Source organism: Ahaetulla prasina, chromosome 6 (assembly GCF_028640845.1).
Source record: "Ahaetulla prasina isolate Xishuangbanna chromosome 6, ASM2864084v1, whole genome shotgun sequence".
Lineage (NCBI taxonomy): Eukaryota > Metazoa > Chordata > Lepidosauria > Squamata > Colubridae > Ahaetulla > Ahaetulla prasina.
Genome location: NC_080544.1, coordinates 106,239,864 through 106,257,821, shown reverse-complemented (window position 1 = coordinate 106,257,821; position 17,958 = coordinate 106,239,864). Strand labels below are relative to the sequence as shown.

The 17,958-nt window shown below is 44.4% G+C and overlaps 1 protein-coding gene across 2 annotated transcripts in view; it reads left to right on the top strand.

Annotated features, from left to right (window-relative positions):
- The window catches only part of LOC131201121 (major facilitator superfamily domain-containing protein 8-like), a 67,206-nt gene that overhangs the window by 43,207 nt on the left and 6,041 nt on the right, over window positions 1–17,958 (top strand). For both annotated transcript variants that reach the window (XM_058188739.1, XM_058188740.1), the window contains 5 exons: window positions 4,436–4,515; window positions 6,093–6,411; window positions 8,452–8,525; window positions 11,883–11,966; window positions 16,119–16,248. In XM_058188739.1, coding sequence (XP_058044722.1) covers window positions 4,436–4,515; window positions 6,093–6,411; window positions 8,452–8,525; window positions 11,883–11,966; window positions 16,119–16,248 — 687 coding nt within the window. The remainder of the gene's footprint in view (window positions 1–4,435; window positions 4,516–6,092; window positions 6,412–8,451; window positions 8,526–11,882; window positions 11,967–16,118; window positions 16,249–17,958) is intronic.

Here is a 17,958-nt window from a genome sequence, read left to right as displayed (position 1 = left end):
TGTTGGATCTCTCATCGGCTTTTGATACCATCGACCATGGTATCCTGCTGCGCCGGTTGGAGGGGTTGGGAGTGGGAGGCACCGTTTATCGGTGGTTCTCCTCCTACCTCTCCGACCGGTCGCAGTCGGTGTTGACAGGGGGCAGAGATCGCCGCGAGGCGCCTCACTTGTGGGTGCCGCAGGGTCGATTCTCTCGCCTCCTGTTCAACATCTACATGAAGCCGCTACGAGGTCATCAGTGGCTTTGGGGTGAGTTATCATCTGTACGCTGATGATACTCAGCTGTACTTTTCCACCCCAGGCCACCCCAGCGAAGCTGTCAAGTGCTGTCCCGTTGTTTGGAGGCCGACGGGTCTGGATGGGGAGAAACAGACTCAGACTCAATCCATCCAAGACGGAGTGGCTGTGGATGCCGGTATCCCGCACAGTCAGCTGCAACCGCTGCTGACTGTTGGGGCGAGTCACTGGCCCCAACGGAAAGAGTGCGCACTTGGGCGTTCTCCTGGATGAACGGCTGTCGCTTGAAGATCACTTGACGGCCGCCTCCAGGAGAGCTTTTACCAGGTTCGCCTGGTCCGCCAGTTGCGCCTTTCTTGACCGGGATGCCTTATGCACGGTCACTCATGCTCGCCACTGACTGGATTATTGCAATGCTCTCTACATGGGGCTACTTTGAAGTGTACCGGAGACTGCAGTTAGTCCAGAATGCAGCTGCGCTGGTGATTGAGGGAGCACCGCTGCTCCCGGTAACACCTCTCCTGCGCAGTCTGCACTGGCTACCTGTGGTCTTCCGGTGCGCTCAAGGTTTTGGTTACCACCTTCAAAGCGCCCATGGCTTAGGGCCCGGTACTTACGGGACCGCCTGCTGTTTCCACATGCCTCCCACCGACCCGCACGCCTCACAGAGAGGGTCTTCTCAGGGTGCCGTCCGCCAAGCAGTGTCGGCTGGCGGCCCCAGGGAAGGTCCTTCTGTGGGAGCACCTACTCTCTGGAACGAACTTCCCCCCGGTTTACGCCAATTGCCTGACCTTCGGACCTTCCGCCGGGAACTGAAAACTTATTTATTTATACAAGCAGGACTGGCCTGACTTTTTAAATTCTAAATTTAAATTTTAAACTTTTAATGGTAATTTTATTGGGTATTTTTATGGTCAATCGACGGTTTTAATCTGGCCTTTCATTGAATAAGCTTTTTAATGGTTATTTTAATATGTATATTTATTGTTTTAAATGAAGGCTGTACACCGCCCTGAGTCCTTCGGGAGAAGGGCGGTATAGAAGTTTGATAAATAAATAAATAAATAAATAAATAGCAACTAGAACGAATTATTTATATGCTGTAAATTGCTTGGAAGTTCTAGAACAAGTTGAGGAACCTACAGTATAGCTGCCCAGATGTTGAATAAAACCATAGTGGTTGCACCCATCAGCCCTAATAACATTAGCATAGGAAATGACTGGACAGGGGAAACCTTTAATCTTTTACGTTGGGAGTACCACAAGTTGTCAGCGTTCCAAGTAATACACCCATAGCAAATTTAATAAGTATAAGTTTTTAAATTAGTTTTTAGTAATATTGTATGTGTCTTGACTGTTATTTTATTTATTGTTAACACCCTGAGTCCTTCGGGAGAAGGGCGGTATACAAATTAAAATATTATTATTATTATTATTATTATTATTATTATTATTATTATTATTATTATTATTATTATTATTATTATTATTATTATTATTATTATTATTATTATTATTATACAGAACTCTGAGGCAGGTAGATTCCTCAAAGAACAGTTTTATTTGGAGATAACAGACTGGTGAAAAATGACTCTGAATGTTTCCGCGGTTTTCACCTAATTAAAATAAAACTTTTCCCCTTTTTCCAAATAATCAGTCACATAGTCCAATCAAGGTGCTGTCCGGTTGCCTGGTAACTTCACTCTTCCTTTCTCGGATCACCTGTGGGAATGACCTTGGTTCCCAGGAGAAAGTATTTTGTTTTGGCTACCACATCACTAGCTATCTCTATTCCCCCCTCAGCTCCAGTTTGGCAACACTGAAGCCTAAAAAATGGCCTCAGTCAGGCCAGCTTCAGGGTTGACCCAAGTTTCCTGATCTTTCTGCAAAAATTTTTGGGACTTAGGATCTTTTGTCAAAGCTGAATAATGGCGTTCACCTGTCACCGAAAAATTATGCAAGCTGTTCTGACCTAGGCTTCACCAGCAACATGAAGCCGAGTCCTCGTCCCGATAAACCCCTTTTATTTAATTTACAGTGAATTCCCGTCCAGCAAAGTCTTTCCTCTCCCACAGTCTTTCAAGATAGTTCACAATTTCCGACCTTTATCAGGCTTGGAGATCGGCCAGGCCGATATCTTTCAGATACCGCAATACTTAGCAAGAATGCAGGAATGAACTAATTGTCTCCTGCAAACTCCATTCCCCTTCTCTCCTCTTTTATTCCCTCTGGGAGGGGCCATTCATCATCCACCTGTGGCCTTACTCCCAAGTCGACCCTTGTTCTTTAGCTGTTCCCTTCTTCTGGCAACTCTGCACATGCGCACACTGGGAACAGGCTCCAGCTGTTCATCTGCCTCACTGATGTCTGACTCCGAAGGCAGCTGATAACTGGCATACGGCCCTGGTTCCCTCTCTGCCTCCGACGCAGAGCCCTCATCAGAGCCTTCCCCAGACTCCAGGACTGGCCCATGTTCCTCCCCAACCTCCTCACTGTCCGAATCTGCTGCCAGATTTGCTGGCGGCCCACAACACAAGCGTGAAATTCTCCCCATTGCCAGTCCCTATCCCGCTCACCTTTGTCATGCATTTCCTTGGTTTTCCTTCATGATAACAATGAACTAAGCCTAGCAGATTTTACGCATCCATGGGCTGTCTTTCATGTATAGGTATCCTTGGCTTACGATCACAATTTAGCCCAACATTTCTGTTGCTAAGCGAGACTGTTGTTGTGAGTTTTACCCCGTTTTACGACCTTTCTTGCCGCAGTTGTTAAGTGAATCACTGCAGTTAAGTTAGTAACACGATTGTAAAGCAAATCTAGCTTCTCCATTGACTTCGCCGGTCAGGAGGTCACAAAAGGGGATCACGTGACCCCGGGACACTGTGACCGTCATTAATATGAGTCAATTGCCAAGCGTCTGAATTTTGATCTCCTGACCGCAGGGTTGCTGCAACGGTTGGAAGTGTGAAGAACGGTCGTAAGCCACATTTCTTTCAGTGCCGTTGTAATTTCAGACGGTCACTAAATGAATGTTCATAAGCTGAGGACAATCTGTAGTGTTGGAACAGGGAGGAAAATGTTTTAATGCTGGTAGAAATAAGACGTCGGCCTCGTGAACTGGGGACCCTTAAGGATAACCTCATGAGCTCGCAGCAGAAAATAGATGTTGCCAGGTTCAAATAGGAAGAAGGCTTTTAGTGCATTTCCAAATAATTACAATTTTGTTGGAGTTGATGGTCCTAAAGGTCCTTTTACAAAGTTATAATTCTAGGACAAGTTAACTTTCATACCTGTGGCTGGGATACCACCTGTGCTGACCTAGGCTTCCTAAGACAGTAAAAAGCACACAACTATCCCCCAAAACCCTCTTTTTATTTCAATGGCTGTGAATTCTGTTCATTCACAGCCCGTGATGAATCACAAATAGTTTGTAAAGAGTCCGACAGAAGTCTGCCACAGTCCTTCGGGATAAGGCTGATAAACACCTACCTTTATCTCCCTTAACATGCTGCCAAAGGCCTAATTGGCAATTAGCTTTGCAAGGCCACACGGAGCACAGAGTCAAAACGGAGCTTCAGAAGTTAAACTGATCAAAACGAACAAAGTTGCTTCCTGTAAAGGTTCATGTCCCTTTGCTCCACCTTTATGTCTTATGGGAGGGGCCAATCATCTCCAAGCCTTACTCCCGATTCGCCCCTTTTGACTTAACTGTTCTTGCCTTCTGGCAGCTCTGCGCATGCGCGCACTGGGAACAGGCTAGCCCTATTCCTCTGCCTCGCTGATGTCAGACTCTGGAGGCTCCGGGGAGTCAGCACATAACTCTCAGATGGCCCTGGCCCCATCTCTGCCTCTGACGCAGAGCTCTCATCCGAGCCTTCCCCAGACTCCAGGACTGGCCCATTGTCCTCCCCAACCTCCTCACTGTCCGACTCTGCTGCCAGCTCTGCAGGCTGCCAGCGGACCGCAACACCACCACTAAGAAGAGTGTTTTTCTTGTAGCTGCCATCCTATGGGAAAGGAAGATTGATTGATAGATAGATAGATTGATTGATTGATTGATAGATTGATTAAATTTCTATATAGCAACTCTGGGTGGCTTGGAGGTTGAAGGAAGGTCATTGCAGAAGATGCTAAGGTCCTGGCAGGTAACCTGCATGCCTTCTTCATATACCTGTTCTGTCCTATTTGCTTCCAGGGCCAGCCTGTAACCTTTTCCTGCGCCTCTGCAATTTCCATCTGGGGCCCTTCGTGGTCAATAAGTTTACATCCCCTGGGGTAAGTCTCAAGAATGTGTTCTTTTTGGAAGCACTATTTATTTATTAAATGTACACATGCTGCCTGTCTCACTCCACAAAGTGACTCTGGGTTGGTTTACAATTAATATCACAACTAGCAATAGCACTTAGATTTATATACCATTTCACAGTGCTTTAAAGCTCTCTCCAAGCGGTTTTACAGAGTCAACATATTTGCCCCCCAACAATTTGGGTCCTCATTTTGCTGACCTCAGAAGGATGGAAGGATGAATCAACCTTGAGCCGGTCAGAATCAAACTGCTAAATTGCTGTCAGCTGGTAGTCAGCAGAAGTAGCCTGCAGTACTGCATTCTAACCACTGTGCCACTATGGCTTCTGTTAATGTTAAAATATTAATAAGATTAGGTACAAAACTAGTCCAACAGTTTTTGAAGTCATAAAATCAGGCAGTAATCACTTAACGACTGCTTTTCTTCACAACAGAAATTCTGGTGGTCTCAATTCTGATCGTAAGTTAAGGACTACCTGTACTGGGGAGAGAATTATATAGTGAAAAATAAAACATTCCCCGGCCCTTTGATCATCTCATTGGCTTATTTATTTATTTATATTCCACCTTTATTATGTTTACAAATAAATCAAGGTGGCGAATTTATCCAACACATCTTCCTCCTCCTATTTTTCTCACAACAACAGCCCTGTGAGGTGGATTGGGCTGAGGGAGAGTGACTGTCCCAAAGTCATCCAGCATGGCTTTCTTGGCTAAGGCGAGATTAGAATTCACCATCTCCCGGTGATTGGCCCAAAGTCATCCAGCTGACTTTCATGCCTAAGGCGGGATTAGAATTCATTGTCTCCTAATGATTGGCTCAAAGTCACCCGTTCGTTTTCATGCCTAAGGTGGAACTAGAATTCACCAACTCTTGTTGATGGGCTCAAAGTCTTAACACTAGACCAGTGTTCTCCAACCTTTTGGGCATCAGAGACAGGTGTCTCTGGAGAAATGTTTTTCCGGGTATGGAGAGGGCATGGTTTCACGTGCTTCCTGATTCCCGGATGGGGCTTTGCTTCTTTACGCAGCCCGACTGCTTGCATACCGCGGCCCGGTGTCGGTTCACGGACCAGGGGTTGGGGACCCCTGCACTAGACCAAACTGCAATAGTTCACATTCTTCCAAGTATATTTCTTCTCTCACTTCACCATAAGAACAATTACAGTAACGTTGAACTGAATTCAAATCCAAAGTTTAAATAATCACCGTTAAAAACCTGCTCAAAAAGCATGGTTTTTTTTTTAAAAAAAAGCCCTTTTTAAAAGCAAGATTTTAAATTCCTATCATCATTCAAGCCTACTCAGAAACAAGGCCCCCTTCGGTTCATGGAGATCTCAGTCTAGCTTTAGGCTAGTCAAATATTTATTTAATGTCATTTGTTGTCTTCAGTGCTGTCTTAAAATTTCAGCATTGGATAGATACCCTTTGTCCTTTGATGAAATAGAATAAAAAGATTTCTTGTTATTTCTGGGCTTCCTTTTATTCCCTGCGCTCAGTTCTGTGCTTTCTATTCTTCTGTTCTCGGCTCTGACTCCTGTCGACAGCTCTTCATGTGTCTGGTGTGGATTCTGCTCCAAATTATTGTGATGACGATGTACTACGACATACAGCCACCGACTCACACTGCAAGGGGTGTACCAACGTTGCAGCAGGATGCATTGGAAGAGGAGCAGAAGCCACTGATAGGGCATGAGGGCGGCCAAGAAGAGGCCACGGGGGGGAGCTGCTATGGCAGCACCCCTGTGGCACTTCCACAATCTTCCCTCGGTGATGAATGCCGATATGTGCCCAATGGACACTTGGCAGATGAAGAATCGGCTGAAGAAGACAAGAACCCCTTCCATCAATTTAGCTCTGTGAAAGGTGAGTGACCCTCATTGTGGCAGAAACAGGTGATGTCAATAGTTACCCAGGCTGTGGGTTGCACGTGGTCTCTTTTTAGAACATAGAACATAGAATAACAATTGGAAGGGATCTTGGAGGTCTTCTAGTCCAACCCCCTGCTCAAGCAGTAGACTCTATATCTGGACAAATCTGGACAGACTTTATATCTCCCATCACTAGGCATGTGTCAAAGAATTTAGGAAACCTGAAAGTTGTTTTGTCTGTGTCTTAAGTACAGAATAATTATAATGCATAGCATCGCACGAAAAAAATACTTTCCAATCTCCAGGTGGGGGAACAGGATTAGATTTTATGATAGAGACTGATTCATACAAATAGTCTGATCTGGTTACTGAATGTTTTGCCCAGTGTCAGGGCAGTGATGAGATGCCCTGGCAAATGATTCTTTGGGATCCAGAGACAATGAACGCTTCAGGAAATAAAGGGGTTTTAAGCTTTATTATCAGCTGAAGAAAAAGGACGCGGTGGCTTAGTGGGTAAGACGCTGAGCTTGTTGATCGAAAGGTCGGCAGTTCAGCGGTTCGAATCCCTAGTGCTGTGTAATGGGGTGAGCTCTCGTTACTGTTGCAGCTTCTGCCAACTTAGCAGTTCAAAAGCATGTAAAAAATGCAAGTAGAAAAATAGGGATCACCTTTGGTAGGAAGGGAACACTGTTCCCTGTGCCTTTGGCATTTAGTCATGCCGGCCACATGACCACGGAGACGTCTTCGGACAGCGCTGGCTCTTCGGCTTTGAAACAGAGATGAACACCGCCCCTAGATTTGGGAATGACTAGCACGTATGTGCAAGGGGAACCTTTACCTTTATCAGCTCAAGCAAACAGGATTAAAAGCATAACATCACCGAACAAGGTGATACCCAAACGTCTTATAGGCTGCCAGGAGTTCTTTAATAAGGACAGCAGAGATACCTCCAGTTTCTACAATAACCAGTGCTGGGTTCCATTCAGAAGCTCCCAACGAATAACAACAACCCCCTGGCTTTATCGAAACATGGCACCATGACTTCATGGCCCTGTTACAGTCAGGAGACTGCAAGATCTGACCTTGGTGTATGATATATATTGCTCTGAGATGGGAATCGGAAGGCTGATGAGATTTTCACAGTGGGAAAACTTTGAAACCGTGTGAAGATTTCCCTCCCTGCCTTCTCCTTTGCTCGGTAAAGCAAGAGTGAAAAACAAGCAGGTTGGCTCAGAATGAGCTGTAAACTTCTAGACTCATCTTAATAAGAAGGAGAAATGCGTCACTAAATCCACACAATAACAGTGGTCTTCTACATGGCCACTGAATTCTGCATTTAAAAAAAAAAATCCTATTAATATATTGAACGTAGAATAACAAAGGAAAGGACCTTGGAGGTCATCTAGTCCAGCTCCCTGCACAAGCGAGGCAGTCTATACGATTTCAGACCAGTGACTGTCCAGTCTCTTCTTGAAAACCTCCAGTGATGGGGCACCCATAACATCTGAAGGCGAGGTGTTCCACCGGTTTATTGTTCTCACCGTTAGGAAATTTCTCCTCAATTCTGTATTGAATCAGATAAATTATATTCAGTAAAATACAATAACAAAACTTGGTGCGCTTATAGTACGTAAAGCAATGTAGTTACTGAAAGGCAGTGCAAATGTGGAAGAATGTTTTGGCTACCGTAGCCGAACACGGCTTTCCTCCTACGATGATTTTAATTACTGAATTAACGTATTTGGCATCCACGTTATAGATTAACCAGATACACAAAAGTTTGCACTTCTCCATAAACTTTAGAAATCTCTAACAAAGTTCATAACCAGGGTCTTTTGTTAGCCTAATTCATAGGGTTGTGTGAATCCAATCTTGAACGTTGCCAAGTAGAGCTCTCAAAGAAAGACCCAGAGGGACGGTTTTATGATTAATCCTTCATTATTTTTTTCACCTCCCCAGAGTAAAAAGGGCTTCCTGCCTCCTCAGCCTCAACGAGGCTCTTCCAGACTTGATGGTGGTTGTGTTTTCATTTCAGAATATTTGCGGGAGGAAGTGGTGGTTCTCCTCACCGCCCAGTTCATTACTCTCTTCAATCAAACGGCGTTGGAGGTAAGTAGGCCCTAGTTGCGCATCGATCCTGGGCTCATTGGGGAGCTCTGAAGCAGAAAGTGGAAGACTTAATGTTAAGATATTTAAATTCAGTAGCTGGGAACAGTGGGGTTGTGTAGTGAGCCAGAACACACAGTTCTAGCAATAGCACTTAGACCTATATATGGCTTCACCGTGCTTTTACAGCCTTCTCTAAGCGGTTTACAGAGTCACCCTGTTTGCCCCCGACAATTTGGATCCTCATATTACTGAACTCAGAAGGATGGAAGGCTGAGCCAACCTTGAGCTGGTCAGGATCGTACTCCTGACAGTGAGCAGAGTTAGCCTGCAATACTGCATTCTAACCATTGCGCCACCACGGCGCTGGATGTAGATTGCTGGCTCCTGTCTGAGGCAATCTGTGTTGTGATTGGTTGCTGTGGTTGTGGAGGCGGAGTTTCTCTTCCCCTCCCCCCGCTTTTTTTTTGCCCTGTATGTGCTCTGTAATTTACCTCATGATGTTCCTGCCGTATTGATTTACCTCATGATGTTCCTGTTTGCCTGGCTATCTAGTGTGCTGTACATATATAGTAGTGGCCAAAATTGTGGGAACCTTTTGGGAAAAGTATATTTTTGAGGTTTTATGGCTAATAACACCAGTTTTTTGGGGGGAGTTTCAAGATAATCCTATTCAGCTGTTGGGAATAGCCCAGATCTTAACCCAATTGATAATCTATGGAGCCGACTAAAGAAACTTGTTAGTCAGAAGGGACCCAGCAATAAAACCCAGTTTATAGAAGCCATTGTTCAATCTTGGTTTCACATGATAACAGACTGCAGAATTAAAAGACTTGGTTCACTCCATGGGAAGACGTTGTAAGGGCGTAATTCATGCTAAAGGTTACCCAACTAAGTATTAACTGACACAATGATCATTTTTGTATATCTCGTTTTTTCTACGTGTTCCAGTTTTCTTCTTTATACTGTAACTGCCATTCTAATAGCAAATCCTCCATAAAAGTTATCACATCACATTCTTGATTAAATTATTTTTCCATTGATATATAATTTTATGGTAATACTTCCCCCCAAAAAAGTGGTGTTATTAGTTAGTTTTAAAAAATACACTTTTCCCAAAAGGTTTCCGCAATTTTGGCCACCACTGTAGTTGTAAAATATATTTATTTGTATAAAAGTACAAGTTCGTGTCAGCGTCTCTGACTTCATTTGGACATCGGCTGCGCAAATCCCCGACGCTTAACTTGAGCTTTTCTCAGCATGTCCTTCATTCTGCTTCTATTGCTGCATCTTTGAAACAAGAATATGGAAGTTAGCACTAGTCCCTCTTGTTTAGATTTGGAGCAATCGGGGAAGAGAAAACATGGGTCTGTCTTCCAGGATGAAAGGGAGCAAGCTAAAGGGAATTGTGTGGGATACATTGTCTGGCTTCACCCAACACACTACACCCTTCAGCTAGGTTGACTAAAGCCTGATTTTTGTGTTCCCAGAACAAGTATTTAAGCATTCCTGCATTAAGCAGGGGGGGGGGGTTGGAACTAGATCAGTGCGCTTCAAACTTGGCAACTGTTAAGATGGGGAGTTCTGGGGGTTGAAGTTTGAAAAACGCAGGACTAGGTGATATTGGCAACTTTAAGACCTGTGGACTACATCTCCCAGAATTCTGGGAATTGAAGTTCACACACCTGAAAAGTTGTTAAGGTTGGACATCCTTGATCTAGAATCTCCTTTCTAATTTTTACAATTTATTCCTTCTCCTCCCCACCCCAACCCTATAGCAACCCTGCAAGATGGCTTAGATTGGAGCGATTAGCCCAAAGTCACCCAATCCATTCTAGATTAATGTGCTGGCTCGGTTCAACCTAATCTATTAAGGATGGATGGATGGATGGATGGATGGATGGATGGATGGATGGATGGATAGATAGATAGATTTGATAGATATGATAGATATAGATGGATGGATGGATGGATGGATGGATGGATGGATGGATGGATGGATGGAAAGATAGATATGATAGATAGAGATAGATAGATAGATATGATAGAGATGGATGGATAGATAGATAGATAGATAGATTTGATAGATATGATAAATATAGATGGATGGATGGATGGAAAGATAGATATGATAGATAGAGATAGATAGATAGATATGATAGGGATGGATGGATGGATGGATGGATGGATGGATGGAAAGATAAATATAATAGATAGAGATAGATAGATAGATAGATAGATAGATAGATAGATAGATAAGATAGTGATGGATGGATGGATGGATAGGTAGATAGATATGATAGATAGATATGATAGTTCGATAGATAGATATGATAGATAGAGATAGATAGATAGATAGATAGATAGATAGAGATAGATAGATAGATAGATAGATAGACAGACAGACAGACAGATTGAAATAATTCTTTATTGGCTAAGTGTAATTGGACACACAAGGAATTTGTCTTTAGTGCATATGCTCTCAGTGTACATAAAAAGAAAAGATATATTTGTTAAGAATCATAAGGTACAACACTTAATGCTAGTCATAGGGTACAAGTAAGCAATCAAATCATACTAGGAAACAATCAATATAAATTGTAAGGCTACAGAAACAAGTTTCAGTCATACAGTCATAAGTGGGAGGAGCTGGGTGATGGGAATAGCTATTTTTCACAGCACATCAAACCACCACAAACTACCCAGCCCTATTTTAGCCTAGCTGGTTGTGTGAACTCAGGGAATCTCTCCCCTCATGCTTCAAAGCCACCCACAACTTTCATTGGTCAACTTTACAAATGATACAAAATCAGGGATAAAGGTTGGGACTTCTTTCAAAAATAATCACAATGGTGGTTGCGACTGTATGGTCAAAACTTGATATTTGTGTGCATCATATATATCAATCAATATACACCAGGGATGTCCAGTCTTGGCAACTTTAAGACTTGAAGACTTCAACTCCCAGAATTGCCTAGCTAGCATGGTTGGCTGGGGGAATTCTGGGAATTGGAGTCCACAATTCTTAAAATGGTCAAGCATGGCTGGCTGGGGAATTCTGGGAATTGAAGTCCACAATTCCTAAAATGGTCAAGCATGGCTGGCTGGGGAATTCTGGGAGTTGAAGTCCACAGGTTTTGAAGTTGCCAAGATTTGAACAATCCCTGATACAGACCATACTTCTCTACCTTGTGGTCCCCCAGAACCAAGTTCCTTCTTCCTCATTTGGAAGACTCGGGAGTTGAAATGTTGAGAATCCAAACCAGGAGTTTAATGTATTGAAAGTTGCTGCTTGTAGTGTTGGAGGTCATTCTAAGAATAGGTAAACAACCTGAAGCTTATATTGATTTTCCTCTACAGACTATGGTGACTCCAATTACGCAGAGGTATTTGAACTTCGGAGAACTGGAGAACAGCATCATGTATTTCCTGTGTGGTGTGGAGGTAAGGGCGAAAAGGTGTGACCCTGTAACTGAGCTCTGTGTGTGTTATAGGAGATTTTGCTGTGTGCCACTTTAATAAGGTACAGTATCGGTCTGACCAGATAAAGCAGGTAGGAATTATGACCAAATGAGCTGATTCTACTTTATTGCAAAGCTACATTAATAGAATCTTGCAAGTATGAAAGCACAATTCCCCCCTCCTCCCCACCACATCTCTTTTACAGGCCAAGAAGTTAGGGAGGGTCTCTTCTGACCCGCTTGCCCTGTTTATTTTAGGTAGTCCTCGACCTACAGCCATTCATTCAGTGACTCTTCGAAGTTGCAATGGCACTGAAAAAAAACTATGACATATGACCGTTTTGCACACTTTACGACTGTTACAGCATCCCCATGATCAGGTAATTAAAATTCGGGGGGGCTTGGCTGCTGGTTCATATTTATGACAGTTGCAGTGTCCCGGGGTCACGTGATCGCCTTTTGCGACCTTGGAAGCCAGATTTACTTAACAGCCATGTCCCAAATGTGCTTTTTCAAAAGGCAACTGGACTTTGTTTTTCCTTCGAAGATGTTTCGCTGGTCATCCGAAAAGCTTCTTCAGAACTGAAGTCAGAACTGAAGAAGCTTCTTGGATGAGAAGCCAAAGGTCTTCAAGGCAAAACAAAGAAAAAGCACCTTTGGGAAAACCATGACTTGGGTAATTGAGAGTCTCCGTGGACACTTAATTGTATTGCTGTACTGATTCATTTAATAAGTGGCAAGAAGCATTATAAAACGGAGCAAAGCTCACTTACTACTGTCGGAGTGTGCACAGGTCTATCCTGTGTATCAACCCAGGAACAAATACAGCCAATAGTGGTTTGTATCAAATAGTGGTTTTTATCTACAGTAGGAATATAGGAATAGTATACACACATGTGCTACAAGCAGTATCCCAACAAACAGCAATTACAGCAGGGGAAAAAACTCGATGAACCAACCAACACTCCAGCAGGCTCTTAAAGGGATAACAGCCAAAGAGCCTGCTGACTCATTCCCCTCATTGCATCAGCTGGTCAGCTCTTAAATTAACACCTTGACAGTTTTACTTAACAAGGTAAGTGTTGGGCTCACTTGTGGTCATAAGTCAAGGACTACCTGTATCCATTTTTGAGCTATGCTACTTCTTATCTGGCTGTTCGCTTGGCAGCATCTCTTCTGCCAGGTCTTCCGATGTACCTCTTCCACATCAAACTAAAGCAATGCACAATCCTGTCCCTTTATCTCTCCCTCTTAAAAGAGCCATCTCTAGGCGAGATGGGTGACAAGCAAGTCCAATAAATAAAATCAGATTTTGGCTGTTGATAGACGGCGGTTATTAAGAACTAAAAATGGTTTGGAAGCGATATTTTTAATGTAGCTAATGCCTCTGGTAAGCAGGTTCTTAAATAAGATAGGAACCTGACAAATCTTTTGAGAAAGTGGGGCTGTGAATCTGTAGTATAAATAGACCCTGTTTTAGGGTCTCTCTGCTCTCCTTCCTCCTCCCCACCACATCTCTTTTACAGGCCAAGAAGTTAGGAGGGTCTCTTCTGACCCGCTTGCCCTGTTTATTTTAGGTAGTCCTCGACCCACAGCCATTCATTCAGTGACTCTTGAGTTGCAATGGCACTGAAAAAAAACTATGACATATGACCGTTTTGCACGCTTTACGACTGTTACAGCATCCCCATGATCAGGTAATTAAAATTCGGGGGGGCTTGGCTGCTGGTTCATATTTATGACAGTTGCAGTGTCCCGGGGTCACGTGATCGCCTTTTGCGACCTTGGAAGCCAGATTTACTTAACAGCCATGTCCCAAATGTGCTTTTTCAAAAGGCAACTGGACTTTGTTTTTCCTTCGAAGATGTTTCGCTCGTCATCCGAAAAGCTTCTTCAGAACTGAAGTCAGAACTGAAGAAGCTTCTTGGATGAGAAGCCAAAGGTCTTCAAGGCAAAACAAAGAAAAAGCACCTTTGGGAAAACCATGACTTGGGTAATTGAGAATCTCCGTGGACACTTAACTGTATTGCTGTACTGATTCATTTAATAAGTGGCAAGAAGCATTATAAAACGGAGCAAAGCTCACTTACTACTGTCGGAGTGTGCACAGGTCTATCCTGTGTATCAACCCAGGAACAAATACAGCCAATAGTGGTTTGTATCAAATAGTGGTTTTTATCTACAGTAGGAATATAGGAATAGTATACACACATGTGCTACAAGCAGTATCCCAACAAACAGCAATTACAGCAGGGGAAAAAACTCGATGAACCAACCAACACTCCAGCAGGGCCGCCTCTTATTATACAGGCTCTTAAAGGGATAACAGCCAAAGAGCCTTCTGACTCATTCCCCTCATTGCATCAGCTGGTCAGCTCTTAAATTAACACCTTGACAGTTTTACTTAACAAGGTAAGTGTTGGGCTCACTTGTGGTCATAAGTCAAGGACTACCTGTATCCATCTTTGAGCTATGCTACTTCTTATCTGGCTGTTCGCTTGGCAGCGTCTCTTCTGCCAGGTCTTCCGATGTATCTCTTCCACATCAAACTAAAGCAATGCACAATCCTTTCCCTTTATCTCTCCCTCTTAAAAGAGCCATCTCTAGGCGAGATGGGTGACAAGCAAGTCCAATAAATAAAATCAGATTTTGGCTGTTGATAGACGGCGGTTATTAAGAACTAAAAATGGTTTGGAAGCGATATTTTTAATGTAGCTAATGCCTCTGGTAAGCAGGTTCTTAAATAAGATAGGAACCTGACAAATCTTTTGAGAAAGTGGGGCTGTGAATCTGTAGTATAAATAGACCCTGTTTTAGGGTCTCTCTGCTCTCCTTCCCTCCCTCCAGTTGATGTTTCTATCGTTCAAAAATGTGAAGGCCTTGGCCACCAGTTACATTTCAGTATCCATCTCATGATTTAGGCTGTGTTCACACAGTACCGTTAAGCCATTCGCTGAATTAGTCTAAATTTTATGAGTCTGCTTAATCCATTTCCACATAAGTTGAATTGGGGGGAGGGAAGGAGGGAGGGTTTCAGAATTGATGAATAAAATAAATTAACCTAATGGGATGTGGTTTGCCTGACAAGCTGTGTCATACACACAAAACCCCACCATCTAACTAACTGAAATTCTTTGGTTCGTGGTCAAGGAAAGCCATTCAGAGGCAGGCTCCTCCTTTTGAACACAGAGAGATTCTGGAGTAATTCCTGATCTCTTTGATTGACAACCTGGAAGCATGCTATGAGGGGGCTATGACACTTCGCCACGGCCAACTCGCCACAGCCAACTCGCCACGGCTAACTCACCGTGGGACAACTTGTTTCAGGACAAGAGTCAAACTAGCATTAAATAAATCATGACATAGAATCTTAAAAAAAAAGGATGCAAAAGGAGGAATAGAATTTAGATGTGAAAGACAACAATTAAAATATTCATTTTAAATAATTACCGTATTTTTCAGAGTATACGATGCCCGGACTATAAGAGGCACCTACCTTTTTAAGGGAGGAAAACAAGAAAAAAAAAACAAGAAAAAAATCTGCCTCTGCCTCCCAGCAATTTGCCTCCTTGCAATGGCAAACAGCCTGTTTCAGTTTCATTTTCATTTTCAGCACATCCTGATTAGTGCAAGAAAAAAAAAATCTGCCTGCCTACCAGCAATTTGCCTCCTTGCAGCAAACAGTGGAGGCCGAAAATGGGGCGTGCGGAGGCGACAATAGGCAATGGCAATCCCTGCAGCCTGAAACAGCTGATGGCCGGGAGGCGGATCCAACCGACAATCAGCTGCTTGTGCTAATCAGGCTGTGCTGAAGCTGAAACGGGCTGTTTGCTGTAAGGGGGCAAATTGCTGGGAGGCAGAGGCCAAAGGGTGGGGGCCAGTGGGTGGGCGGGGCTACATTCGGTGTATAAGATGCACCCAAATTTTCACCTCCTTTTGTGTGTGTGTGTGGGGGAATGTGTCTTATAGTGCGAAAAATATGGTAAATTGAATTGTTAAATTGTTCCATCGCGAGTTGTCCTGCGGTGAGTTGGTCACGGTGAGTTGATCGCAGCGAGTTGTCCCATGCCTTGCTCTGAGAGTCACTGCACACACAGGGTCTGATTACACTGTCATTGCGTCTCTTCTTTTTCAGGTCATCGCTGGCTTCTTCCTGGTGCGATTTCTCAGCGCCCGGCTATCAGATCGGTTCATCTTGCTCCTGGGTCTGGTCATCTGCAACGTAGCCTGCATCTGGTGCCTTCTGTTCCTGGCACGCCCCCAGGGTAATGACGTTGGACGGCTGGAGAAGAGCGTGAAGGTGTCTTCGCTCCCACCTTCTCGGTTTCTGACCTCTTGGTGCCCTGGAGACATAGAGTTCTAGTAGAAGAGAATATTTGTAGCTCAGGATTGAACCATGGGGCGCTTGGTGCTGCCTGAACTTGGTTGTTTTCTTGAGGATGTTTCATTACCTCATGAGCAGGGGTGAAATTCAGCAGGTTCTGGAGAACCGGTAGCGGAAATTTTGAGTAGTTCGGAGAACCGGCAAATACCACCTCTGGCTGGCCCCAGAATGGGGTGGGAATGGGGATTTTGGAGTAGCCTTCCCCCAGGAGTGGGGAGGGAATGGGGATTTTGCAGTATCCTTCCCCTGGAGTGGGGTGGGAATGGAGATTTTGCAGTATCCTTCCCATAGAGTGGGGTGGGAATGGAGATTTTGCAGTATCCTTCCCCTGGAGTGGGGAGGGAATGGGGATTTTGCAGTATCCTTCCCCTGGAGTGGGGTGGGAATGGAGATTTTGCAATATCCTTCCTCCAGGAGTGGAGAGGGAATGGAGATTTTGCAGTATCCTTCTCCTGGAGTGGGGAGGGAATGGGGATTTTGCAGTATCCTTCCCCTGGAGTGGGGTGAGAATGGAGATTTTGCAATATCCTTCCTCCAGGAGTGGAGTGGGAATGGAGATTTTGCAGTATCCTTCTCCTGGAGTGGGGAGGGAATGGGGATTTTGCAGTATCCTTCCCCTGGAGTGGGGAGGGAATGGGGATTTTGCAGTATCCTTCCCCTGGAGTGGGGTGAGAATGGAGATTTTGCAATATCCTTCCTCCAGGAGTGGAGAGGGAATGGAGATTTTGCAGTATCCTTCTCCTGGAGTGGTGTGGGAATGGGGATTTTGCAGTATCCTTCCCCTGCCACACCCATCAAGCCACATCCACCAAGCCACACCATGCCCACCAAGCCACGCCCACAGAACCGGTAGTAAAAAAAAATTGAGTTCCACTACTGCTAAGGAAGTGGCATCATCAATGCTAGCATAGAATCCATAGAATCTCTATGGAGATTCTTAGTCATCTAGATCAAGGGTGTCAAACTCAAGGCTTAATTCTGGCCCATGGGGCTGCCCTGGAAACAGTGAAGGACCAGCCTGCGGTGCCTCTGCCAGTAAAAATGGAGCTTCGGAGGGATGCATGCAGCCCCCCCTCTCCCCCAGAGCTCTGTTTTTGCTGGTAGAGGGCTGCAGGAGGCCATCCAGAGGTGAAATGCTCCCAGTTTGGACCGGATCAGCTGATCCGGTATCGATGGTGGCGGGTGGTTTGGAGAACTGGTAGCAAAAATCCCTGCCCCCCCCCAGCCCCATGTCCACCCAATCGCCCACTTGCCTGCTTGCCCTTTTGCCGTTTCTTTGCGGCTCACTCGCTTTTCCCACCCGAATGGTAGGAATAGGTTGTAAAAAAATGCTTTTAAAAGTAAAAAAAAAAAAAAGATTGTGTGTCACAGCTGATCACACACACACACACACACACACACACACCGTGCACTGTTCTACTTATCCCATAACTCCTTTTTGCACAGCTAGCAAACCGGTAATAAACCGGTTCAGATTTCACCACTGAGGCTAACACACCTAAAAACGGAGCCTAGGAGGGCCGCGCGCAGCTGCCTGAGCTCTGTTTTGGCTGGCAGAGTGCTGGCAAAAGAGAAGTACTAACAAAAGTGG